Source organism: Sinocyclocheilus rhinocerous, unplaced genomic scaffold (genome assembly GCF_001515625.1).
Source record: "Sinocyclocheilus rhinocerous isolate Xijiao unplaced genomic scaffold, SAMN03320098_v1.1 scaffold263, whole genome shotgun sequence".
Taxonomy (NCBI): Eukaryota; Metazoa; Chordata; class Actinopteri; order Cypriniformes; family Cyprinidae; genus Sinocyclocheilus; species Sinocyclocheilus rhinocerous.
The window spans coordinates 3,120,683-3,148,294 of record NW_015645086.1 but is presented as its reverse complement, the minus strand read 5'-3'; the positions used below and the strand labels follow the sequence as shown (position 1 = coordinate 3,148,294).

General features: G+C 35.6%; 2 protein-coding genes across 2 annotated transcripts; one reads left to right on the top strand and one right to left on the bottom strand.

The window, feature by feature from the left end:
* The first annotated feature begins 8,466 nt into the window (after positions 1 to 8,466).
* Positions 8,467 to 13,804, top strand: LOC107705667 (NUAK family SNF1-like kinase 1). The gene is made up of 6 exons (XM_016509057.1): positions 8,467 to 8,532; positions 8,605 to 8,823; positions 10,395 to 10,515; positions 10,597 to 10,748; positions 12,991 to 13,123; positions 13,211 to 13,804. The coding sequence occupies exons 1-6, from the start codon at positions 8,467 to 8,469 to the stop codon at positions 13,777 to 13,779; spliced, it is 1,260 nt and encodes a 419-aa protein (XP_016364543.1). The 3' UTR covers positions 13,780 to 13,804.
* A 1,561-nt stretch (positions 13,805 to 15,365) lies between these two features.
* Positions 15,366 to 22,252, bottom strand: LOC107705666 (ER degradation-enhancing alpha-mannosidase-like protein 2). Its single transcript, XM_016509055.1, has 9 exons — positions 21,967 to 22,252; positions 20,835 to 20,874; positions 20,649 to 20,754; positions 20,205 to 20,330; positions 18,992 to 19,250; positions 17,625 to 17,709; positions 17,321 to 17,465; positions 15,980 to 16,101; positions 15,366 to 15,881 (listed from the first exon to the last, which is right to left on the bottom strand). The coding sequence occupies exons 1-9, from the start codon at positions 22,071 to 22,073 to the stop codon at positions 15,426 to 15,428; spliced, it is 1,446 nt and encodes a 481-aa protein (XP_016364541.1). The 5' UTR covers positions 22,074 to 22,252; the 3' UTR covers positions 15,366 to 15,425.
* Positions 22,253 to 27,612: the final 5,360 nt, after the last annotated feature.

Sequence of the window (27,612 nt, the reverse complement as noted above, 5' to 3'; positions counted from 1 at the left end):
ATTACAACATTCCTTGCATTACCTCAACAGCAGAAGAGGAAAAATACAGTGAATGCATATTTTTTCCAAGCACATTTGACCAATTCCACACGACATTAATCTTAATAACTACTATTAATCTTGTATTTAATCATTTATAATTGATATATAATTATTCATGAAGGCTGGAAGTGAAAAATGTCTTATACTCAGGTGTGCATAATTATTAAGCAGATTTTCTCTCCCGTGATTTTTTTGTGTCCATTCCGCCCGCTCCTGTAAACATTCTATTGTATTATTTTTGCGCATCAGGGAGCCGTCATCAATATCCGAAGTATTTAAATCTCTTTTGAATGAGCGCTCGCTGTTCACTTTCGATTTTGCGATCACGCGTGCTCTGTGAAAAGGAAGATCAGATATATGTCAATGAGCTCAGGATCTGTTGTTCCTTACGGTCAAAAGTGAGCGAACACCTGAAATGCAACTTTTTTTCTTCTTCGGTAAAATCAATGTAATGTATTTTTGTTCAATAATATTTTGTCTTTTTTATTTTGCATTTTGAGAGAACTTTATGGTACTAATTAATATTTATGCAATAATTATTATCCATTTTTTCCCATTGAAAACAATAAAAAAAATTGTTTACACATTTTTTACAAATATATATATTTTTTCAATTAATGCAGTATTTCAGGTTAAAAAGCAGATTAGCGTCATCTGGTTGTAAAAAAAATTTAAAAAGTTAAAACATGTAATGTCATGGTGTAACCACTAGGTTCCACAATACCTCTCTATAGAGCAGCTTGTGAATTGCGTTACACGTTTTTATTAGGTGGAAAATTTGAATATATATTTAAACAATCTCAAACACTACTTTTTGTCAAGTTTTAGATATTTTTTGTTAGAAATAGTGATTTGAAGTGTTAGTTTTTACATTATGGTTACAGTCATACCTGAACATTGTGTTAGAAAGAGATCGCAAGGAAGCGTTTTGTTACCCATTTTTTGATTCAGAATGTTTGATTCATGTTTTTGTAATTGTTACTGTCACACCAGTTCATGGGTGTGTGTGTGTGTGTGTGTGTGTAAGTGTGTATAAGTGTGTTTGTGTGTGAGTGGGACTATTTCACACTCTTTGAGTTTCTCCCCTTCACTCTTGTGTTTTTTTCTTAATTATGACTGAATTATTGAATTTATTTCACAAATTCTCAAACTTTCTTACACCAGTTCAGGGGTGTGTGTGTTAGTGTTTCAGAGTGTCACCCCTTCACTGCTGCTTTTTTTCTGCATCATGGCAGATTTGTAGATCATGCACACAAAATAATCTCTCTATTGTCGTATTTTTGCCGATTTCCCATTTATTTGGCGGTCATTTTTTTCCGACCATTTAGCATGTTCGAATCATGCCCTTAATTTTTTTGTGTTGTTCACATACCAAGTGCCATAAAAGTCACCAGATTTCATATCATTCCGATGAAGCTACGATTTTTAAAAATTCAAAACGTAAACTTTTTCGGTCTAAAGTGACCGAGGAACGCAACAGAAGTCGTGTTATATTAATACTTCAGATCGGGGCTAGTTGTCCAAAGGGGTATATCTCAGTAATTATTGAGTCCATAAAAGTGTTGAATTAGCTTTTTTTTTTTTTTTTTTTTAAAGAAATGTCAGGTCAGGCCAAGCTGTCATGTTTTTAACATTAAAAACAAAAACTAATTAAATCGGCCTACAATATCTGTTGACTTGATATTTGATATGTTTACTTTAAAATACTTCATGAAATGGCAAAGTTATTAGTTTATTAATTGTGTCTGAAGAACTAATGGGATATTATACTGTTGCATGACAGGTTCACATTGTGAGCTAAAGGGAGTTTCCAGCAGTATAACGCTCGCGTTGGTGTGGCTCAGTGGTTACTTCTGATTTCCTGAAAAAATCTTCATCTCATGGCCGCTGGGAAACCGGAGACCAGAGATCGAACCTCGGGCACTGTCCAACGTTTTCTTGTTTGATGCCATGAGGTCTTGTTCTTTTGTCAGTCAATGATTTTTAATCGTCTAATAGACTATAAGGGTTCGGTATGAAACTTAAATTTCAGTATGTCTTCACTTCTTGCATTTTAAGACTACATTTTTACTTTTTAATTTATAAATTCAAATTAAGATGTAAGACAGGCGTTATTTTAATTGCTATAAACGAATATGATTCTATTGTTATTTCTAACTATATTTATGAAAAGAAATACAAATTAGATTGAATTCCAATAGTTTCACTCCTCGTTGTTGTAACACCCAGACATGAACAGCAGATGGAGCTCAAAGATCATTTTTGACACTCCAAACATCTGAATATCACGAACACTCATACAATCATACGTTTAATGAATGGCTAGTTTTCATTTTTTCTACATTTCCCACATTTACTTATAAAATACACACACACAAACACACACATATATATATATATATACACACACACACATATATATATATATATATACTCACACACATATATATATATATATATATATATATATAGCACTATGGGAATTAAAAGGGCAGGCCTTTGAAGTAGCATGACATTTTAATGTCCGTCCAAACTCCATTTTCCCACTGTCACCCTCACACGGAAGTTTTGTAGAAGTATTAACCTCACTTCTATACATCTCTTCTCAAGGGGGATTTTTTTTTGCAGCATCTTAGTTAAATAAATGTTATGTTTTTATTCACTATTTAACTTTGTCTAACATAGTTATACTGTAAATTTTGAAAAAATATAAATGTTTCCATTATGGCGACGCTGTACCACAATGGAATTGCAGTAATGTATTTCCCCATTGGGATTTTTTTATAGATAGTAGCATCAATAATATGATTGCAATTATTTATTGATTTGAAGTGTTTATTGTAGTATAGTTGTATTTATGTATAAATAACAAAATTATTTATTCTTTTCAGAAAATGAATACAGCAATATTTTATGGAAAGGCCAATAGGGAGAGTCCAGAGTCAGCTCTTCCATGTGATGAGAGGGATGATAAGTTAGCACTCAGTGAAGCTTAAATGATAGGGATCTACTTATTTTTGGTTTGCATGAATTCCGAGTAAATAAATCTATCAATTTCTAAAAGAAATGTGCATTTAAAAAGAAAAGAAAATCAGAATTTTATAGAAAAACTACTTTTTTGACCATTCTCCATTGTGGTACAGCATTGCCATATAGCAACGTTTTCCTTATTATAAAGCTGTAAAAACCAAATATGTCCATTAGATGGCGCATTAAGACCGTGTGTCAACGTCCATTGTTTTATGATATAAACATTTATTATTGATGGGTATTGTTGTTTTATTGTAATTAGTTTTAGGCTAATTTTAGTCTTATTTCATCCTGACGCCATTCCTCATGGAAACTTCAGTCAAGATAGAGGACAGACTGACACCAGCTGGCCACAACCTCATAAAGCAGGGCCTTTCCTGTAAAAGATAAACAGGTCACATGATTGTGAGGGAAACGTGATTGAGAAAGCTTGTGTATGTTTAGTGTGATGACAGTCTCACCAGTGCAGATTCAGAGCTGGACCGATGTCTCTCAAACCGACACAGGCAGTGCAGCACAGCGTCATGGATAGACGGGGAAAGTTGACTTTTTGAGATTGACTCTGAGAAGAAACCGCCTCGCTCCAACTGCTGCACTACACACACTACAGCCACACATGGGTAGTGTGAGTTGAGTTGCATTTGTTGAAGATTGATGATATATTATGCACATCTGTCCTGTCCCGTTCCACCTCCTCAGAGTCCTGCTCTGGCTGGAAGCTGCAGTTCATGTTACCGTGGGTTACTGTTGCTATGCCACTGTCATTGATGATGCATTCCTGGTCCGTTCCATGACAGTGCACAGATTCACTCACATTCTTCATGGAGACCATCATTCTGTTCGCCAGCTCTCTCAGAACTCCAGTCTATAAACAAGACACATAACCACTCAATAAAAGGGTTAACTTGACTAAATAATATCTTAAAGAACTAAAACTACTGAAAGGTTTCTGTATGTGCATGTGAGTATGTGTGGGTCAGGTTTTCCTACAACAGGGGTCGCCAACTGGCGGACTTATTTAATATATACATTTAAATATATATACATTTGTAATAATTTAAATATATACATATAAAAAAGCAACATTTATGTTAAAGACTGATTTTGAGATTATTTGACAATGCAGTCATAACACAATGACTTTATTCTCAAAATCTTTATGTTGCACTAAAATGCTGTCATATAAAAATTTTGATGATGCATTCCTGGTCCGTTCCGTGACAGTGCACAGATTCACTCGCATTCTTCATGGAGACCATCATTCTGTTCGCCAGCTCTCTCAGAACTCCAGTCTATAAACAAGACACATAACCACTCAATAAAAGGGTTAACTTGACTAAATAATATCTTAAAGAACTAAAACTACTGAAAGGTTTCTGTATGTGCATGTGAGTATGTGTGGGTCAGGTTTTCCTACAACAGGGGTCGCCAACTGGCGGACTTATTTAATATATACATTTAAATATATATACATTTGTAATAATTTAAATATATACATATAAAAAAGCAACATTTATGTTAAAGACTGATTTTGAGATTATTTTGACAATGCAGTCATAACACAATGACTTTATTCTCAAAATCTTTATGTTGCACTAAAATGCTGTCATATACAAATTCATAAATAAAGTTGTTTTTAAAAAAATCTAAAACACACAAAGAAGTTTTCTTTCAGGGGTAGGATTAGTGTGTAGTATTATGATTAATGTGTGTCTGTGCTTGTGGTATTAGGACCGAAACTCTCTTGTTTTTGTCCTCTCAGAAGAGTTTCCTGAATCCCTCATTACAGCATTCCTCTCTCACCTGTTTATCTTGTTCCTTCACTTCTTTCTTTTTTGCTTCTCCTCTTCCCTCTTTTTCAGCTTGAGCAGCTTCGGAACATTAATTCCACTCTAGAAAGAAAGAAAGAAGAGCTGAAAGCTGTTGTCTTTAATCCTGTCTTTAATTCATTTGTAGTCTTTAATTCATCTGTTGTGTGTGCTACCTTCTTTAATAGAGCCTCTTGATAGAGTTCAGCATTTGCATAGTCGATCATTGCAGAGGAACGGAAGATAGTGATACCTGGGATTGCTTTAGCCTGTCCAGAAACACAAATATAGATAATATAAGTACCATTAACAAACACACACACATGTAAATGAGAGGTTTGCCTGTAAGAAAGTCTCACCTCTTTATATGACTCTGTTTCTAAGTACAGTTCTGTGTCAGACACCCTGCCAAGCAAAGAGTACCTGGGACTACAGTACTCTGTTGCTCTTCCATAGACACTGCTTGAACATTCCCTTCAGATTCACAAACACAATGGTGGACAGCACAGCCTAATGACAAACATACGCACACACAAAACTACTACTTATAAACTGCTCAGATGTGCATATTGAGGATTAGGAGTGCCGCTTCAGAAAACAAGGAATATGTTTTAATGTATTAATCTGAAAAAGTTAATCAATCCATAAATAGGCACATTTGAAAATGCATTTAAATATATACATAAAATAATAAATCTTTTATATATATAATATATAATTTGTTGCATTTAAATAGTATTTAATATAATTTAAACATATTTTTTTAATTACGTTTAGTCATTTTAGTCCTTAAACATATTTATTTCAGGTAGTTGCCAAAGCAACATTTCCAATTTTCTAAGTGTAAGTTATTTCTATTTTATAGATCATTGCAGAGGAACGGAAGATAGTGATACCTGGGATTGCTTTAGCCTGTCCAGAAACACAAATATAGATAATATAAGTACCATTAACAAACACACACACATGTAAATGAGAGGTTTGCCTGTAAGAAAGTCTCACCTCTTTATATGACTCTGTTTCTAAGTACAGTTCTGTGTCAGACACCCTGCCAAGCAAAGAGTACCTGGGACTACAGTACTCTGTTGCTCTTCCATAGACACTGCTTGAACATTCCCTTCAGATTCACAAACACAATGGTGGACAGCACAGCCTAATGACAAACATACGCACACACAAAACTACTACTTATAAACTGCTCAGATGTGCATATTGAGGATTAGGAGTGCCGCTTCAGAAAACAAGGAATATGTTTTAATGTATTAATCTGAAAAAGTTAATCAATCCATAAATAGGCACATTTGAAAATGCATTTAAATATATACATAAAATAATAAATCTTTTATATATATAATATATAATTTGTTGCATTTAAATAGTATTTAATATAATTTAAACATATTTTTTTAATTACGTTTAGTCATTTTAGTCCTTAAACATATTTATTTCAGGTAGTTGCCAAAGCAACATTTCCAATTTTCTAAGTGTAAGTTATTTCTATTTTATATTATTTCTGCTTGATTTCAATTACTGAAAATTATTTTTAGCCTAATAGTTTTGGTTTTAGTTAAAGGAGACATATTATGCCCCTTTTTACAATATGTAATATAAGTCTCTGCTGTCCCCAGATTGTGTCTGTGAAGTTTCAGCTCAAAATACTCCACAGATCATTTATTATATAATTTTGAAAATGCCTATTTTGAGTGGAAGCAGAAACAGGCTGTTTTTCGTGCCTTTCTCTTTAAATGCAAATGAGCTGCTGCTCCACCCCCCCTTTTCCAGAATAGAGCCGCGCCATTACAGCTCGGACCTGCTAAAAAACATCTGTTTTGGTTCTGATTATCATGTTTATCGCGCTGAAATCATGCGTTTTAAACCATATGAGTTTAAACTTCTGATATACTGTTTTCTGAGCGCACACATCTGAAGCACAGCTCTTCAAAAAGTGGACCAAGCTTCAAAACTGTAATGAGCACAATAACAGCAGATATCATGCCAGCCACCTGTGTGACACAAAAAGCATATTTGAAAACCAACACTTTTCTGAGACGTTTTTGCAATTTGCAACTTTTTTTGTAAAATGTTCTGCTTGAAACTTTTTCTAAAAAATAAAAACTTTGTTTGTGTATGTGTGAACTGGTGACTGCAGTTTATATAGCTTCAAAATCCATGGTTTGCTGTTCAGCGAGGACGTTAGTTTTAAAGGGGTCATATGATGCGATTTCATTTTTTCCTTTCTCTTTAGAGCAGTGATCTTCACTATTTTTTTCACGAGAGCCGCACTTATAGGACAAAGTTAATAGGAGAGCCACTTTTACTGCAAAGTATGAAAAGTTACATCCAGTCATAAATAGCATGTCTGCTTCTCAATCTGTCATCCCTGAACATACAATATGCAATGCAATACAAAGGGGTTTATTTTTAAAAGTTATTTTTTATTAAAGTTATTTGCTTCTACATTAGCCCATCATGTATCAAACCATAAGAGCACATTCGGCGTTAAGAGCTGGAAAGATTGCCAAAACAACTCCGCAGTGAGTCAATGTCATGGACGTAAGGGCAGAGCAAGTTTAAATATCTTTCTAGTCTATATTTCCATCTTGTAATTCCGCTGTTTTGGGTATTTTTAAAATATAAATTATTTGTAATAGAGCAGACACTGACTGTTGTTCATGTATTTATGTTCTGTGCAGCCAAAGACAGAACAGTTAGCATGTTTTGCTCAAACTTTCGTCATGGCATTAGAGCTGGTACACCGTTGTCGCTTGCGAAATCAAAACAACGGCGCCGTGGGTGGAAACTTAGGCTACAGATTAAGGGGCGGTAATATTATAATGAGATCCCTTTGCCACGTCACTAGGGGAGCAAAATCAGACGCGCTCGTTTTTTCAGACGCTTGCAGAAAAAGACTTACTAAAACAAAGTTACTGGGTTAATCTTTTTCACGTTTCCTTGGTTGGTACATGCACCGGGGACCTGATTATAGCACTTAAAACCTGGAAAAGTCCGATTTTCATGATATGTCACCTTTAATAATAACAACATGGGACACAAGAGCCACCAATGAATGCAAATGTGTGGAGAGAGGTCCTGAGAGTTTTATTGATTACACATTTTAATTTCATAGTAGAACTCTGTATCACAAATACCTCTCTCTATATTAATTGTAGCTGTACACTTAGTCCAATGTTCATTTGAGTGCATGACTTACTGTGGGCAGCTCTTCAAAAAGTGGACCAAGCTTCAAAACTGTAATGAGCACAATAACAGCAGATATCATGCCAGCCACCTGTGTGACACAAAAAGCATATTTGAAAACCAACACTTTTCTGAGACGTTTTTGCAATTTGCAACTTTTTTTGTAAAATGTTCTGCTTGAAACTTTTTCTCAAAAATAAAAACTTTGTTTGTGTATGTGTGAACTGGTGACTGCAGTTTATATAGCTTCAACATCCATGGTTTGCTGTTCAGCGAGGACGTTAGTTTTAACGTCCCAGAACAATGATCGTGTTTGTGTTATGTTGATGATTGACAGCGTGACTCCGCCCCTCCCACCCGCGTCACCATGTGGTGAATCCCATCAGCGATGCCGGACTCAGCCAGAAGATGCTTGAGACTTTCAACATCAGCGCCCATACCAAAAGAACAGCATGTTAGTCTCTTTCCTATCATTATATCCCAGGAAATATCAGAAAAACTCATTTGAAGTTGCCGTTCAAAACAGGGAAGTACAACACACTTCACAGGTGAGCTGCAGCTTGCCATGGAGCGAGAGCAGTCCACGGAGCGCGGCGCCTCCTCACCCGCACCGGAGGAGCGAGCGCAGGTGAAGACACATCACCATAAACACAGCCTCGGGCGCCGGTTTGAAGTGCTGGAGACGCTGGGCAGAGGCACGTACGGCAAAGTCAAGCTCGCGTTGGAGAGACAGCGTGGAAAGACGGTGAGCGACGCCAGCTACTTGCGATGCAGTGATGTTGTTTTGAATGCTGATATGAAAAAGAAAAAAAAAAGCTAAAGTTAGTCATTCATTTGTATGACTGATGAGCTGATATCAGCATCATAAGCAACGAAAAAAGAGTATCTTCATAATGTATAAAAACTATTTATATTAGCTTCAAAATTAGGTTAATAAATAGGCTAAATCTGTTATTTTCATGCTGTTACTTTTTCATCTCTTTCTTTAAATATTCTTTTTTCTTCAGCAAGTAACGTTAGTTACCTTACTTAAATATTTAGAATATTAAAATTTTTGCAGTGCACAAAAAAACAAAAACAAACCTGGAAGTATTAAAAATGTGATTACCTGTAAAAAATCATGTACATTAATCAAATCTTAAGGAGTCAGTTATCAATATTATGCAGTGATTCTCAACCAGAGGAACCCTGATTTGCTTTGCTAAACCTCGAAAACTAACAAATAATACTTTTACTATTATGATAGGGTAAAATAGGGCTGTCACAATATTCATTCATCACAATTATTGCTTTATTATATAAGCTTTAACGTATGCCATTTTTAAGTTTACTCATAGGTGCATGATATTTCATTCTTCAAATTTATAATTTATAAATAAATAATATAAAAATGAAAAACTCTAAATGCTCGACTCAGTGTTATTTTAGTATCATTGAGATACTATTATAGTTTTTGTTAATATTTTGAATTAGAATTTAGAATTTTATATTTTCTGCTTTGATGTTAACTTTACTTAAAGTTGTATTGATTTTGTTGTGTCTGTCATTTATATCAGTTTTTGTTGTTTTTAAATATGTCTATTTTTTATTACACTTTTAGTTGTACTTATTTTAGTACATCAAGTTAAACTAAATGAAAATGAGAAATGTTGCCTTGGAAACGGACTGAAATAAAATAAGTTTTTTTTATTTATTTATTATTTTTTTAATTTCAGGTAGCATTTCTTTTATTTCAAGCAAAAAAATTTTGTATTTAGCTGTAGTTTTAGTTAACTGTGCAACCTTGGCTTGACTGTTCTCAATAAATTATGGACTCAATGTTTTTAACATACCAGAGCTCCTAATAATGGCTAAATTTCATGAATTTATTTAATCAAAAAAGAGTGTTTTTTTTTTTTTGGTGACGTGACAAATGGCTTCCTGTATGTTTGCTACACCAAACAGACTTTGATTCGACGAACATAAGTTTTCAAGTTTTTCAAAAACAAATGACTAATAAGTTTAGAACAAAACTGCTTGTTTTAAAAATATATTTGTAAAAGATTGTTAACATTTTTAAGCCTTTTAATGAGATCGGTCAGTTAAGCCACATAAACATTTGTGACTTTAAGCCACACAAAAACTATCAATATGAATTGTATGAGAAATTGAAAACGGAACATGGCAGAAGAGGTTAATTCAAGTCTGCATTAATTGGATTTTCCATGTATTTTTGAATAACTTCATTCATCATTGACCTATATATACTAACAGGCAGGCATACGTATTTGGTTCGGTGGTGTGTTTGTTTATAAGGTGCTTGTTTGTGTGCTTCAGGTGGCTATTAAATCCATTAGAAAGGACAGATTGAGGGATGATCTGGATAGAGCTCACATCCAGAGAGAAATTGAGATCACCGCCTCTCTTGTGCACCCAAATATCATCCGTCTACATGAGGGTAAAACACATCAACACATCAATGTGTGTGTGTCAAATGCTGTATCCAGAATAATGGTAATGAAATGTGTTGTGTTTTCAGTGTTCGAGAGCAGAGAGAGGATTGTGATGGTGATGGAGTACGCGAGCGGAGGAGAGCTGTATGACTACATTCAGGACAAACAGAGACTGTCAGAGGAGGAGGCCAGACACTTCTTCAGACAGATCACCTCTGCTGTGCAATACTGCCATAAAGTAAGCAAACACACTTCGGTTCTTAAAATCTCATGCCATTCATTCTGTGTATGAGCAGTTTTTCTCGAAAAGTCATTCCACCTCAAAATGCTACTAAATTGATCAAATGCTGTTTTGCTTGATCAACATTTTACCAGTTGAATGCAGTGCTGAGGGTAATGCATTACAAGCAACGCGAGATATGTAATCAGATTACTTTTTTCAAGTAACTAGTGAAGTAATGCATTACTTTTAAAGGGGTCATATGATGCGATTTCAAGTTTTCCTTTCTCTTTGGAGTGTTACAAGCTCTTGGTGCATAAAGAAGATCTGTAAAGTTGCAAAGACTAAAGTCTAAAATCCAAAGAGATATTCTTTATAAAAGTTAAGAGTCAACCACGCCTACCTAAAACGGCTCGTTCTAACACGCCCCCACATATCTACGTCACTATGTGGAAATATTAGCATAATGCCGCCCAAATGTGCACGCAAAGAAAGAAGGCGTGGTTTCAGGAACAGCAGTTAGTGTTGATGTAGCCATGTCAGGGAGACGCTGTGTGTTTCAGTGCGATAGCAAAAGCACTTTATTTGGCCTTCCGGAAGTAGATGCAATTAGGAATCATTCGTTAAGATTTATTTACAACAGAACAGCACAACCCAGATGTTCGAATTTGTGCAACGCACTTTATGGACAACAGTGTTTTGAACCTAGAAGAGCACAAGACTGGCTGTGCACAAAGGCTATTTCTAAAAAAAAAAAAAAAAAGGGCAATTCCGACTTTGCTATGACAATCTGGCGCTTCTGAATCAGCGACTGTAAGTATGTTTTGGAAAACGAAGCGTTTGAGAGAGGCGGGGCATAGAGGACCTACAATAATGTACAGTATTTGAAAAATAATGTGTTTTTTGAACATTAAAGCATGTCAACATATTCTGTTACACCAAATACACAAAATAATGATCTTTAAAATAGCATCATATGACCCCTTTAAATTTATAACGAAATATCGGAGATTCTTTTTCAAATATGTAATGCAAGTTACTTTGTTTTCCCATTTATTCACTGACACCTCTCCTGTCCCCGTGTTGAGAGAAATCAGGAGTGAGGTGAAGAGGCAGAGGAACGTCCTTCAGCCTGAGCCTTATTCATTTCACTTTTGGTGTGAAAGGGCCTTTACAATGGCCAAAAACATAACTTTTGGGTTTTTTGTTATTAAAAAAAAAAAAACAAGCCCAGCTCAGGTGACAAAAAGTAACACAAAAGTAAGTCATTACTTTCCATAAAAAGTAACTAACGCAATTAGTTACTTTTTTATGGAGTAACACAATATTGTAATGCATTACTTTTAAAAGTAACTTTCCCCAGCACTGATTGAATGTACCTGAATATAACAACTTTTAATATACAACATTCAAATTATATTCAGAAATATAGCTATATAATATTTTTTATTTACATTTGAGAAATTGGCTAGTAATGAAAAAAAAACTATTTCTTTATTATTGTATTCATCCCCTAGATAGCAGTGCTGAGAATGAGACATGTTTGACAATCTGAGTAATATTACAAACCTGAATAAAGGCCCTTTCACACCAAGGATGATAACTATGACAATAAATATAAAGTTTTAATAATCATTTAATACCATGAGGATAGTGAAGTCAAAAATGACATCTATAATGATTACGGCACAGAGAAATTATGTCATTGTAATCACTTTTTTTACATCTGATGAATGATAAAAACATTGACAGCCGTTCAGAATTCACTCAACTTTAAAGAGATTGAGTATTTAAAGCAGCACTACATGATTATAATAAACAGGACGATATTATGTGTTGGTGTGCAATTTAATATAATAATTATATTAAAAACAATCAAGTCCTGCTTATATTTAAAAAGTAACGCAAAAGTAATACAACGCATTACTTTCCATAAAAAGTAACTAAGTAACGTAATTAGTTACTTTTTTAGGGAGTAACGCAATATTGTAATGCATTACTTTTAAAAGTAACTTTCCCCAACACTGCTTATAAGTGTGACTGTGAACTGAATGTAATGTTTTGAAACTTGATTAGTACACTACAAGTGCACATACAGTACAATTAGGCCCACTTCTTTTTTCACAAGGCCATTTAATCATTTAAATCCCAATGTTTTTTCACTTCCTTGTTGGCTTCACGAGAGAGAGCGGGAGGTTGTCGCTTGGGTTTTTACAGTAAACACATCTTAAACATTGCTTCTGCTCTTTTTATGTCCCAGGTGGACTGCTGGTCTCTTGGTGTGCTGTTATATGCTCTGGTTTATGGCTCCATGCCTTTTGATGGTACAAGTTACAGCATCCTTAAAGAGCAGATACGCCATGGACGATATACGATCCCAGATGTCCTGTCAGGTGAGATTCACGCACTCCCATATATCTGCCCATCAAAGTAACATCATGAGTGAGGATTTACCATGATTCCTTCAATTCTTCCTATAGAGGCCCGTTCATTGATCGGATGGATGCTCACAGTGAAAATAGAAGACAGAGCCACTGTGGAAGATGTCGCTAATCATTGGTGGCTAAACCTAAACTGTCCAAAAGCTACAAAGAGTAAACCGTGCGCCTCCACCCTACCCAGAAAGAAACATAAGGAAAGAAGATTGACCTCAAACAGCAGCTTCGTTCTGCTGTCGCCTCTCGAGTCTTCTTCCCACAACCAGCCCACGAAGGGCATCCTGAAGAATCTCTACAGTCAGCTTGAGTACACAGACAGGTCTGGGGCTGCTGGAAACAGTACGGCAGCGACTAGCGAAGATGTGGGAAGAATCGGGACAGATAACGGGAGGAAGAGGAAGGGCATTCTTAAGTGTAATGGAAAGTTCTCCGGTGTTTCTCCAATCACGTCGGCTCCTACGTGGTCACATGGTTCCAGCAAAACTAGCCAAGAGTGTGATGGAGGTGAGCAGCAGGAGATGGAGTTTGAGATCAAGATCTCCCTGTGGAAAACACACCAGTCTACAGGCCTACACGTTCCACAGAATAGCTATTTTGATCATGTACAATGACTATAAATGCATTGAATTTAATAACAAAGAATATGGGTAACACAATAAGGTTCAATTAGTTAACATGAGTGCATTAAGTATATGTAGCATTTATTAATCTAGGTTAATATTAATGTATTATGTTATATAATTATAAAATATGAAAAACGTTATTTATTATATTTATTTAATTTATAAATATACTATTGGTCGTTGTTAATTCATGTTTGTAATATTAATGTTATACAACTTAAAATATATATTAGGAATATTATTATTAGTTATATATTATATTACGTATTAGACAGTAACATAAACCTAGATCAGAAACGCTGTATAAGTACTGTTAAATAATATGAATGAATTGCCATATATAAAGCATTGCCATATGTAACCCATTAACACTTCAAAAGATTCGTAACACTTCAAAACATTTTTTAAGGATGCATTAAATTGATCAAAAGTAACCGTAAAGACATTTATAATATTACAAAAGATTTCTATTTAAAATAAATGTACTTTTTATTCATCAAAAAATCCTGGAGCAAAATGTATTGATAATTGTAAAAAAATAAATAATAAAAAAAATGTACCAATGATAATAATAAATGTTTCTTGAGCAGCAAATCAGTATATTAAAATAATTTCTGAAGGATCATGTGACACTGGAGTAATGATGCTGAAAATTCAGCTTTGAATCACAGGAATAAATTATAGTTTACAATATACGTAAACAGCAAACAGTTATTTTAAATTGTAATAACATTTCACAATATTACTGTTTTTTTGAACAAATGCAGCCTCGGTCAGCAGAAGAGACTTTGAACGCTAGTGTATGTGCATCTTACATTTCAAGCAGCACAAAGCTGCATCATTTGATCTGTAACACGAATCATGGATTCACAGCAGTCGAACATGCTGCTGAATAACTCATAACCATAATCATCTGGAAATACCCGAGACATTAGAGCTGCTAAGATAATGTGTACTGTGAAATTGCTAATAACCCAGGTCAATTCGTTTATTTGCCTCAAAGGAAGTTAAAGCAGCTCTGAATCCGTTAATCCCAGCCCAAAAGAATAGAGGCTTTGTACGGAGCTACAGTCGTGCCCGTCTCACTTTATACTGGCATAGAAAATGGGCAAGAGTTTGAGGGCACATTCTTACAAACTTTTGCTCTCTGGCTCTCATTTGCTTTCTCACGTGAAGAGAAAATACGCTTTTCAGACCTAACGCCAGACTGATTAGCATGACACAGTAGAATTAGTATTAAAATCTCAGTTAAGCAGCGCTGTTTGGTCTTGTGTGGCCCACTAAGCGGATCATTTTTATTCTTTATTCCCTTCATTGTTTGAATGAATGAATGAGAGGATATGTGCAGTGTTTCCAAAACACTTACCTCATTTAAATTAATTTTTTGAGGAGGATTGGGGTGGGGAAAAAAAAAACAGAATCCCAAATGAAAATGCGTTGATAAAAACACCCTGAAATTGAATCATTAAAATGATCAAACTGAACGCCAACACTTTCTCATTCTAAAACTTTTTTTTTTTAATAAAAAGAGTGGAAAAAAATCCACACATATTTAGAAAACATTTAATCTCTCCAAAGTTAAATTACAAACATAATCTACATTTTTACACATTGTTGACAGTGAGAAAGTCCGTTCAAGAGTTGTCAGAGAAGACTTGACCCATGACAGCCAGTTTGGCACTGAAGGGCTGTGTGGGGCAGGAGAGCACCCGAGCTTTCCTCCTCTCTCCCGGCTTCAGTGCAATGCTCTCTCGTGAGCCGCCGGCGCCTGGCGTCTCCTCTGATTGGTCCGTCGCAGGCCTGAGTGGTTCTGAGAGGCTGATGAGTATGTCCTGTAGTTCCCTGCGCTCACTCTGATATCGGCTGCAGCAGTGGAGCGCGACAGGGTCAAGCGGATGAGCCTCTGTGTTAAACACGTAGCCGCCCGCGCTGAGTATGCAGTCGTCCTGCAGGCCGCCCAGCTCGAACTCTGTGCCCGTGTTATGAAGGAAGTTTTCAGGATCGAAGAGGAGGTAGAGGTATTTAATGGTCTCGGCCAAGAAGAAGGACTCCATGCGGTTGTCCAACTTGTGGTCCCTTACATCCTTCACCTTTGGCAGAAACAACAGGATGAGTTTGTTTAGAAACTGTGCTGGTTTCAGCCTCAAGTTTTCAGATGCATTTTGAAATGTAACCCCGAGACACTCACAGTAGCAAAACCACAGTTCACCCGGCTGATTTTGTCAATTGACTCGACTGCATCCCGGCCAAGTTGCATGAATGTCGGGTCGCCAGTGGCCTTATACAGATACATGGCACTCTCGATCAACTCTGCACAACACAAACACACACAGAGGGGTTACTTCAGTTTCATTCATTCATGTAAATGAAACCATTTTACAGCATTTAACATTGTCTTAAGAAAATGTGAGCGTTCGGAACTTGCAGTCAACATTGCCCATTATTTGCTAAGCCATTGCTTAAATGTTCTGAGTGGTTGCTAAGGTGCTACGAGGGGTTGTTAGGGCAGTGCTACAATGTTTCTGGTGGCTGTTTGGGTTGCTGTGGTGTTTTAAAGGGTTATGTTCTAAACGGTATGAGCAATAGTAACAGTGGTGCTTGCTAAATGCTGGAATACACTGCATGACTTTTAAAATCTGAACAGATTTTTAAACAGTAAGCATCATACATTTGATGACTTTGTAAATGGTTATAAAGGAAAAACAGGGCATCATACACTAAATCACTCATAGTCTGGCCCTAAAAATATCATTAATACTCTGACACTTAAAAATGTGCGCCAATTGCACACTATGCAATTTTTTTTTGCATCTGTCAACTCAAATCTGCAGACTGGTTCTGATTTTTGGCAACTACTGTCGACTCATCCAGACTAATTCGGGGCAAAAATCAGGGTAAAAGTTGTGCAGTGTATTCCTGCCCTTTAGCAACCCATTCAAATCAAATCAAATCAATGGATTTAATTATATTCCTTTCATGATGGCACAAAACATTCCAAATTTATGAAACCTCTATATTCTCTGACAAAACAAGATCAAAACAACGCATATTACTTTAGAATGTTTTCGAATTTACTTGCCTAAACTCTCACTTCTATGATGAAAAAGACGATCACATTTTCATGCTGCAATAATTTATTAAAAGTTGGCAGCAGCAACATGTGGACTTATTTTTTCAGCCTTCTTTTTCAAATTTCGATTATTTGGTCTTCGAACTTTGGTTTAGTTTATTTGTTATGTCAGTTATACGTGTTGTCTGTTTACAGTGTGTTTATGCATGCATATTCATGTTCATCAACATACTTCAGCTCTTAAAAATGTGAAAAAGGCTGAATGTATTCTATCAAAGTCATATCATATATTTTATAAACGGTTATATCTCTTAAAAAATATTAATTAAAAAATTAAATATGCATTATGTCTTCACATTTTCAAAGCTTGGTTCCCATACTAAATCCGTGCGTTTTTAGAAAAGTTCAGGAATGACTTGAATGCGTTACAAGGGTCTAATCAATGTGTTTTATAGATACCTGGGCGCAGAGGGTATCCCTCTCGTTTGTCCACGGTGTAACCTTGAGGAATGCTGTAGAACTCCGGGAGTCCTCCAAACTGACGCCACACACTGTAGTAGTTATGGAAGGTCTTTGTGGCACTGGAAATATCCCCTATCAAACTCTAATATTAAATAAACATGTGCATTACTAGCTGCCACAGGAATCTACACTCGGATGCATGCATATATAACAGAAGACTTCAAACTGGTGAAACTGGTGCTTCCCCATTTTGTGTCTTGACACAATGGACGAGTGCATGGTGACAGCTCTGCTTCCTCACCTGCAGTCCAGGCCAGAACGCCTCCAGAGACTGAAACACAGGCATTGATACTGTTCCCTTATGCATTCCATACAGTGTAGGAAACCTGGGGTCATATAAAAATGTTTGCACTTGTGTGTGAACATTGTTACTCATTTCACACGCAAAGAGGGTTTACATTGTGATCCTAATGCCCCATTTAATTCCAGGGGTCAGAAAGTGGTCACAAAAAAGTTTTTAAAATGAGCATATTTTGGTTCATATCAATCGCTAACATTATAAATAATATGATTTAAAAAAAAGAAAAAGAAAAAATGTATTTGACCCAATTTAATCAGCTTGCAAATATGTCCAGCTATGTTACAAAGCAAAAAGCTAAGTATTAATCAGATTTGGATTTCTATAAGCGTTGTGGCATAGAGATTGGGATAATAATCTGTTTTCTGTGAACACAGGGATAATTGGTTGTATACAACAGAATTTGAATCACGAGCATTCGGTCAAAGCTTTTCAGAAGAGACATTTCTGAGTGGTTTAACTACTACTGACTGGCTGCGGTCAGTAGGACTGTTGGGTACATGCAGGTCATTCAGGACAATTTACTTCCATACACTGTGCATCACAGAACAAGTCAAATGTTAAGGTACCAGTGAAAAAGTTAATATTGCATTCTGTTAAAGGAATAGTTCACGCAAAAAAAGAAAATTTGCGGAAAAATGTGCTCACTCTCTGGACACTGATCAGTTAACATCTTGAAATGTTAGTGTTTGTAAGAAACAAATCCATCATTAAGACGTTTTTAACTTCACACCATTGCTTCTGCCTAATATACAAGTCATAATATTTCTTTCTCCAGTGAAAAAGTCGTCTCATCTGAATCAGGACCGTTTACAGTCCAAAACAAATATGTGGGTGGATTTTGATGCGAGAGGACAACAGGAGATTAACTTTTTCACTGGAGGAACGGTTATTCCCTCAAATAGTGCCCTATTTAAGGGTATGGGGGCGATTTCGGACAGCCATAGACTCATTTTGTTTAAATAAGTTAAAATGCCTTAATGATGGATTTGTTTTCTTAAACGCAGCTTTTCACTTCACAAGACATTAACTGATGGACTGGAGTGGTGTGGATTACTTGTGCATTATTGTGATGTTTTTATCAGCTGTTTGGACTCTCATTCTGACGGCACCCATTCACTGCAGAGCATCCATTGGTGAACAAGTGATGCAATGCTACATTTCTCCAAATCTGTTCCCATGAAGAAACAAACTCATCTACATCTGGGATGGCTTGAGGGTGAGTACATTTTCAGCATTTTTTTTTTTATTATTCCTTTAATATTTCACATTGTGGAGTTAAAACCAAAGAATATTAATATTCACTACACAGCATGATTGTCCTATAAATGGCTTGATCCAGATCAAAAGGTTTTACCAGGCCAATATCTGAGCGTGTTCTCCATAAGGCCCTGAGAGCTTTGCGAGCCACGTTCTCAAACACGGGGTCTCCAGTCAGTCGGCTGAGGGTGGAGAACTCCAGGATGAAGGTGCCCACTCCAGCAGTGCAGGTGACCGGGGTCTCAGAGGGGTTCACCCACCTCAGCAGGTTCACCGTGCCATATGGCATCCCTGTGGGGGTCTGGAAAGCTGAGAAGAGACAGGATATATGAAACTGACAGCATTATTCAATTATCATGATCAAATTACTTAAAGGGGTCATTTGATGTTGCTAAAAAGAACATTATTTTGTGTATTTGGTGTAATGAAATGTGTTTATGCGGTTTAAGGTTAAAAAAACACATTGTTTTCCACATACTGTACATTATTGTTTCTCCTCTATACCCCGACTTTCTGAAACATGTTGATTTTAACAAAGCTCATCGGTCTGAAAAGCGAGGTGTGCTGTGATTGGCCAGCTATCCAGTGCGTTGTGATTGGCCGAATACCTCAAGCGTGTGACGGAAATGTTACGCCCCTCACCATACTGTGATGCCTTGTCCCTGCGCGACGAGACAAAAACATTAAAACCCATTATAAGCGAGGCATTTGTTGCATCCAGTGGGGACATAATTACTGATTATAATGACTTATACTGGTCGATGGCTTATAATGACTTATACACAAAAGCCCTGGATTTGTCAAAACTCTGCCTGATTATGTGTTTTATGTCATCTGGCATCCTTTTGCTGACAAATAAACTGAGATATCTTGAAAAATAATACACATTGTTCATTCACTTTACACTACCCACATTTTAACAATACAACATCGCACTAACCACGTCACTAACAAAATGTTTTGCGCTAACATTTACATGTAATCATTTTTGCAGACACTTTTATCCAAAGTGACAATCTGGCATCCTTTTGCTGACAAATAAACTGAGATATCTTGAAAAATAATACACATTGTTCATTCACTTACACTACCCACATTTTAACAATACAACATCGCACTAACCACGTCACTAACAAAATGTTTTATCCAAAGTGACGCACAAATGAAAACTGAAACAAATGTTTCATGCTAAATATGTTTCAGACAGCCTTATTATTTATGAATATATGGTCTGAACTCTGAAGCATATCTTAGCTCCCTCACCTGGCAGCAGTTTGCAGGCAGCATCCTCTGCCATGCGCAGAAGGGGTCCGGAGCAGGGCCAGCCCTCCTCCACCTCCACCCCGGCACGCTTGGAAAGCAGATGAGCCGAGAGAAGCCCACCAACCACTGCAGAACATCAGCACATACACTGGTGAAACTCGCTCAGTGTCAGTGACTACAGGCCAGTATTACAGGATAAGTACGTTTCCCAAAAACACGTCCGGGTCATATTTCACCCCAAATTCTGTTTTGCATTGTGCATTATATTCATGACAATAATGCACATTAACACATTTTGCAGTAATGCAAAAAAAAATATTATTTAATAAAAGAATATACAGATATACAAAAATGTTTTCTTTAGATTTTTGGATTTATTTTGAAATAGGGCTTTGCCATGTTCATCCAAGAAGGCCAAACACAATTTAAAAAATAAAACTTTACCTCGTATATTTGTCTCAAACACAGATGCATTAACATCAGTGTCGAAATCAACCATGTCCTGGAGCAGAGTGGCCACACGCTGGAACTCTGTGTGGTTTCCCAATATCTGCGATCAGAGAGGAAAAATATGCTCTGCTTCTGAACACTGCATGGCACGGAAGAATCTGGTTGAATTAAATTTCATACCAGCAATGTGTCCAGAGCATCAATGAGTGTGAGGAAGAAACTTAAGGAAACAAATAGAGAGGTCATAATGAGAGAATATGACTTCTAAATCTTACTGTATGTTTCAATAGGAGAAATAATATATTACAGACAAAACTCAATTGCTGTTGTTCAATTCCACAGTAAGAAACAGGAGTGAATAAAGCCACTGAAAAATACAATTATACCAGCTTTCCCAGTGATACTGTGGGCCAAAGACATCACTGAATATAAAAGAAGTGATATGAACATTTTACACCGGTAAAGTTTGATCAAGAAAACCCGACTGCTGTTTATTTTAATCTTGTGGAACATATATATATATATTTTTGATGTTAAGGCTACTTTCATACAAAGAACAAAGTGAATAACAGAAGAAAATTAAATAAATAGATAAATAAATAAAACATGATTAATACAAAACAAAATAAATCTAAAATACATTCAGGTGATACTTTTTTTAAATACATTGTTAAACAAATATTTGAGTAAAAATGTTGTCTATTTACATGAAAAACTGCAGTCCAGTAAAATACGTTTGATCAAGAAAACCCGACTGCTGTTTATTTTAATCTTGTGGAACATATATATATATATTTTTGATGTTAAGGCTACTTTCATACAAAGAACAAAGTGAATAACAGAAGAAAATTAAATAAATAGATAAATAAATAAAACATGATTAATACAAAACAAAATAAATCTAAAATACATTCAGGTGATACTTTTTTAAAATACATTGTTAAACAAATATTTGAGTAAAAATGTTGTCTATTTACATGAAAAACTGCAGTCCAGTAAAATACGTTTAACAGTCAAAGAGGTTTGACAAGGAAGGCCTTATGGTGCTTCTTCACCTTCAGTATCAGGCATTATATTATATTATAGGCTACAGGTGACTAGTGTAGTACACACAGAACAAGCTTACTGCTGACATGTATATTTACACATGAGCATATGGCAAAGCTGATTGACTTACTGACTGACAGTAAAAACATGTGCTTGTATTTGTTAGAGCAGCAGTAGAAACTCTATACGGCACCCTGAACATCGGAAGTACTTATTACACATCAATAATGAACGCTGAATGTGGCATATCATAAAGAAATCTCACCTGTAATGGGACATTTCCTGCTCAGTAAAATCTGTGCCTTCAACATGACTGATGATCGGAGACAGGTATGCGGCGCAAAAAACGGCGGAGAAAAGGAAAGTAAGCATGAAGTAACGGGATGTGAGCAGAGGCAAACAATACAACAATTTCAAGCGACATGGATATGCACAAATAATATTACAAACAGTGGCAATAGGAAGTGCAGGTACTGCGCATGCGTGTGAGCAAAAGCTGACGCTGCCGAGTTTAAAATAAAAGCCCTGCGACTGCGATTGAGAAAATAAAAGTCCTCGGTACTGAAAACACGATTGTGAAGAAATAATAATAAAAAAATAAATAAAAAAATAAAATAAAATTTGAAAAAGACGCATGTCACCCTTTAAGTCTTTTCAGAGTTTTTATTAATTTATTTTTAAATCTACCTACAGAAAAAAGTGGACTTATAGAAGGAATCAACAAAACAAGACTAATCAGCAGCACCTAAGCAGCAAATTGATGTCTGGCAGTTTCCAAAATATCATCTATTACTATCCAATAAAAGTTCAAACAAAGTAATTCAGACAAATAAGCACCTTCTTTTACCCAACACAGGTTTTACAAGATGAATCCACTGAAAAGGTAGGAGATATGTTACTGAGACAGCTTATCTTGAGTAATGTTATGTTATGATGGTACAACCATTAGCATTGGAACCATGAGAACATGAATAACGTTGTCAACTTTAAATTATTACAGTTGTTATTTTGGCTCATTATGCAGCACCAGATGTGAGTGTGCCATGTATATATGTGCATCTAACTGTGCATGTAACTGTTTAACATGAATAGCTTTTAAACTTGCTATACACAAAACATATATAGTGCTATCAAATAACAGATATACAACCAGAAGTAGAAACGTATAACCATAGAGCGTCTTATGAGTTCGACACAATCTCAGTTTATCATTACACTGAAGAAGTTTGATACAAAACACTTGGTGTTTCTTTTTTATTAAAAAGTGAAAGTGAATAAATAATGATAAAGGGAAAGTTAATGTGCATAATGTTTTAAATAATGTGTAATGCTGAACTGAGACCTGTGTATGCTGTAATTTAATAAGCGGTCACACTCAGCAGCCTCTGCCAGCAGTTTATAAGCATTCCCATCATTTTCATTCTCCGCCGCTGTCTTCCTTTTCCTTTCTTCCCTGGTTTGCAAGATGCTTTTTTCCGTCTATCTGCCTGCAAAATAATACATATTTCTACATCATGTTAAATCCTCTCTTTATTTCAGATTATCATAATTATTCAGATTAACTTTATTTTGATTATTTAATCAACAAACAAACAAAAAATGTATTTAAATTATAAAAAAATTGATTATTAAATACAAAAATTTCTAGATAATTTTACCCTGTTTACTTCAGATTATGATTATACAGACTTTATTTTGATTAAATAAATAAATAAATAAATTTCTAGACCATGTCTTCCTGTTTATATCAGATTATAATTATTCAGAGTAACTTTATTTTGATTATTCAATCATAAATAAACAAATACATTTCTAGATCATGTTATCTTATTTAGAATATAATTATTTAGTATACGTTTATTTTGATTATTTAATAAATAAATAAAGAAACAAACAAACAAATAAATCCATTTCAAGATCATGTACCTCTATTTATCATTCACCTCTGTTTATTTTAGATTATAATTATTCGGATTAGCTCTATTTTGATTATTCATTCAACAAACCATCAAACAAACATACAAACAAAAAATAAATAAATTGTGATTATTCAGTCAACAAATAAATAAACGAATACATTTCTGGATCATCATCCCCCATTTGTTTCAGTTCTAATTATTCGGATTAACTTTATGTAGATAGATAGATAGATAGACAGACAGACAGACAGACAGACAGACAGACAGACAGACAGACAGATACATAGATAGATAGACAGACAGACAGACAGACAGATACATAGATAGATAGATAGATAGACAGACAGACAGACAGACAGACAGACAGACAGATAGATAGATAGATAGATAGATAGATGGATAGATTGTCATCCTCAGTTTATTTCATATCATAATTATTCAGATTAAATTTATTTTGATTATGTAATAAATAAATTTCTAAATCATGTCATCCTCTGTTTATAGTAGATGATAGTTATTCAGATTAACTTTATTTAGACAGACAAACAAACAAATACATTTCTAGATAATTTTATCCTGTTCATTTCAGTTTATAATTATTAAGGTTAACTTTGTTTTGATTATTCAGTCAACAAACAAACAAACAAAAACAAAGAGATAAATATTATACCAATCTTTCTGGTTTGCGGCAGTTTCGTGTGATGAGCAGCTGCATTTGTCCCACCACCTTTGTCATGCGATCTGCATGCTGGTGTCTCTGCCGTTCACTCAAGCAGCTGAAAATTTGGGTCATATTATAGATATATCGCAGGATACGGTGAACCTACCAGCAAAACACACTGTATCGATTATTAAGACATCACCAAACAGAAAAAAGCTCAGTGGCAACTGTCTCGAAAAACTTTAAAGACCAAATGTTGTGTTAAGGAAACATACATGTAGCCATGTACAGGTGGCTGTACCTTCTCAGAAGGACAGTGGTCCTTTTCTTTTGATATGTCAAATGTACCAGTCAGATTCTGGGCCCAGAGAGAAAAGCACTTGACATAAAAAAGCACTCAGACAGTTCATCTTCTACAGGTCACCAGAAGAGGGCAGCAAGTAACCATATATACTGACTACTTCATACTTTAAACAGGACAAGAATGCTTATATAACGTGTTAGATGATCAAACAGCAACGGCAAGTCAGATTTTCTAAAATTTCAATACATAGTCTGTTTGAACACATGAACTGGGGTTATGAAATACGACACTTACCAGGTTTTGGAGCTCAACCAGGATGAGAGCCCTGTAGGTGCTGATGATCGCAGTATAATCACATGCACGTTTACTGTGCGCCGCTGCGAGCAGCAGCATTACAGTCACACAGACAGCAGGCCTGTTCACACACTGCACACAACACATGCATCTGCATCACAAATGCTATCTCATCCTTATTCGTATTTTTTATATATATATATATATATATCTCAAAAGAGTTTTTGGAGTATTTTATGCAGACTTGTCAACTACAAATCAAAGTGCATTTGCTATATGGCTGCTATAAAACACATGACCAGAGCTGATGTGTGACAAAACTTTATAAAACATGTCATTACACACACGTAGGCCTACAACTACAATAAAATAAATTATACTAGATTGAAAAGTTTGTAGACAAACTTTAAGTTGGCTTGAAAAAGCCTAGCCAGAAAGTTTTAAAAAGTTTTAAAAGCTTGAAGTTTGAAGGTTTTCAGTTTGAAGTAGTTTGACATTTAAAATAGTTTTTAAGATTAAAGTTTGAATGTTTTGAAAGCAATAAGAGTCTATCAGAAAAACAGATGTGGTTGCTGGGGTGTTGCTATGCAGTTGCTAGGGTATTCAGGGTGTTGCTATGGTACCCAGAGTGGTTGCTAGGGTGTTTCTAGAATGACTAGCATGTTATAAGTATGTTGATAGCATGATTAGCAAGTTACTAGCATGATGATAGCATGTTACTAGCATGTTCTAGCATGATTAGCAAGTTACTAGCATGTTGCTAGCATTTTCCTAGCATGATTAACATGTTACTAACATGTTGTTAGCATGACTCGCATGTTAACATGTTTCTAGCATGATTAGCATGTTACTAGCATATTGCTAGCATGATTAACAGGTTAACATGTTATTAGCATGTTTCTAGCATGATTGGCATGCTGCTAGTATGTTTTTAACGTGATTTAACATATTGTAAATGAAAAAAATCCATCTAAAACCAGGTAAAACCAGCTGATTCAGTAAAAAAACCCCAGCTAGAAACCAGTTAAAATAGGCTAAAACCAGCTGAATTACCAAAAAGCCAGTTAAAAAACCAGTTAACCCGAGTCAGAACAGTCTGAAGAGCTGGGCTGAGTTTGGTGGTTCTAGCTTGAAAGCTCTAGGAGGAGTAGCGTACAGAAATTTAGTCTAAGAATAATAATAATAATAAGAAAAAGAAGATTAGCATATTACTAGCATGTTTGTAGCATGATTAGCAAGTTACTAGCAGGGTTTTAGCACGATTAGCATGTTGCTAGCATGATTAGCATGTTACTAACATGTTAACATGATTAGCATGTTACTAGCATGTTTTTAACATGATTAGCATGTTACTAGCATGATTAGCAAGTTACTAGCATGTTCTAGCATGACTAGCATGTTGCTATCATGATTAACATGTTATTAGCATTTTTCTAGCATGATTAGCATGTTGTTAGCATGATTAGCATGTTATTAGCATGTATATGGCATGATTAGCATGCTGCTAGTACGTTTTTAACGCGATTTAACATTGTAATTAGGCTCTATTAATAATTATATAGGCTTTATTATTCTATTCTATTCTATCATTATTCTGGTAAATAATAAATAAATACATTTAATGGCTCTATTATTATTGTCTTATTATTTTATTATTCTGATCACAGCATATTAAACATGTCTCATTTGTGACCGTGGGAAACCCTGAGTTCCATTTTGAATAAAAAACTGATTATAATTAAATAGTTTATATAGATAATACATAATATAAAGCAGTATTGTCACATTAAATGAAACAAATAATAGCAGTATTGAGGCATTAACCCAAACAAAGTAAACGTAAAAAAAAAGAAACATGCAAATATTATCATTCCTTCTTTTCCTCACTATTGCCTGGCAAATATTGTGTTAATTTGGTCGCATTGAGCAACTGGACCATTTTATGTTTTCGAGGATTTCCATTTATATGATAGAAGAGTAAAACACATACGTCTATACTGTAAGCATGTATAAAGGTTTAAAAAAACATTTTGAATAAACTCATGCAGTTTGTTACTGAGCTACCTAAACGCACGTGTTCACTGTTATCAGCTAATACTTCTGGAATTCAATTGGTTAATTTACAGTTTGATAAGGACACTTTCCTCTGGTTGTAATGCCATTATGCAGTTTATCTGCTGATTGAGACACAGAACAGAAGCAGTCGTAGTGCGCAGTGATGCAGTGGGATCTTACCATTGACCATGGGATGATGAGGGACTCTGGCGCGCACCAGTCAGGGCTTGGAAAGGTGGACATGGTCCAGCGGCGTCCAACGCCTCTTACATGTTTCTCACAGAAAACTTCAACAACGGTCCGAGCGGAAATAATAATAATGATCGACTTTAAATAGGCGTTTTTGGTCTAGTTGGAGTTGGAGCTCCGGCGAGAGGCGCGTCCATTCCAGCATTGGCGAGAGTCTCGTGTGTCTCAGCCGTCATGGGCTGCTCGCATCGCGCTTTGGGTTTCACCAGATCTCTAGTCTGATCAAGTCGAGAAAACTTCCGCGATTAATCAACTTTGCGCTTTGTTTCGGTTTCGGTGGGAGATCACTTTATAACTGAAGGGTCCACTGCTTAGGGACCTAAGTGCGCGGACTGCACGAAGGCTTTGGCACGGCTGTGATCAGGAAACGACTCTTTATTTACACTGATTTATAAGTGGACAGACAAATCCTTTAGTCTTTTTATTGTG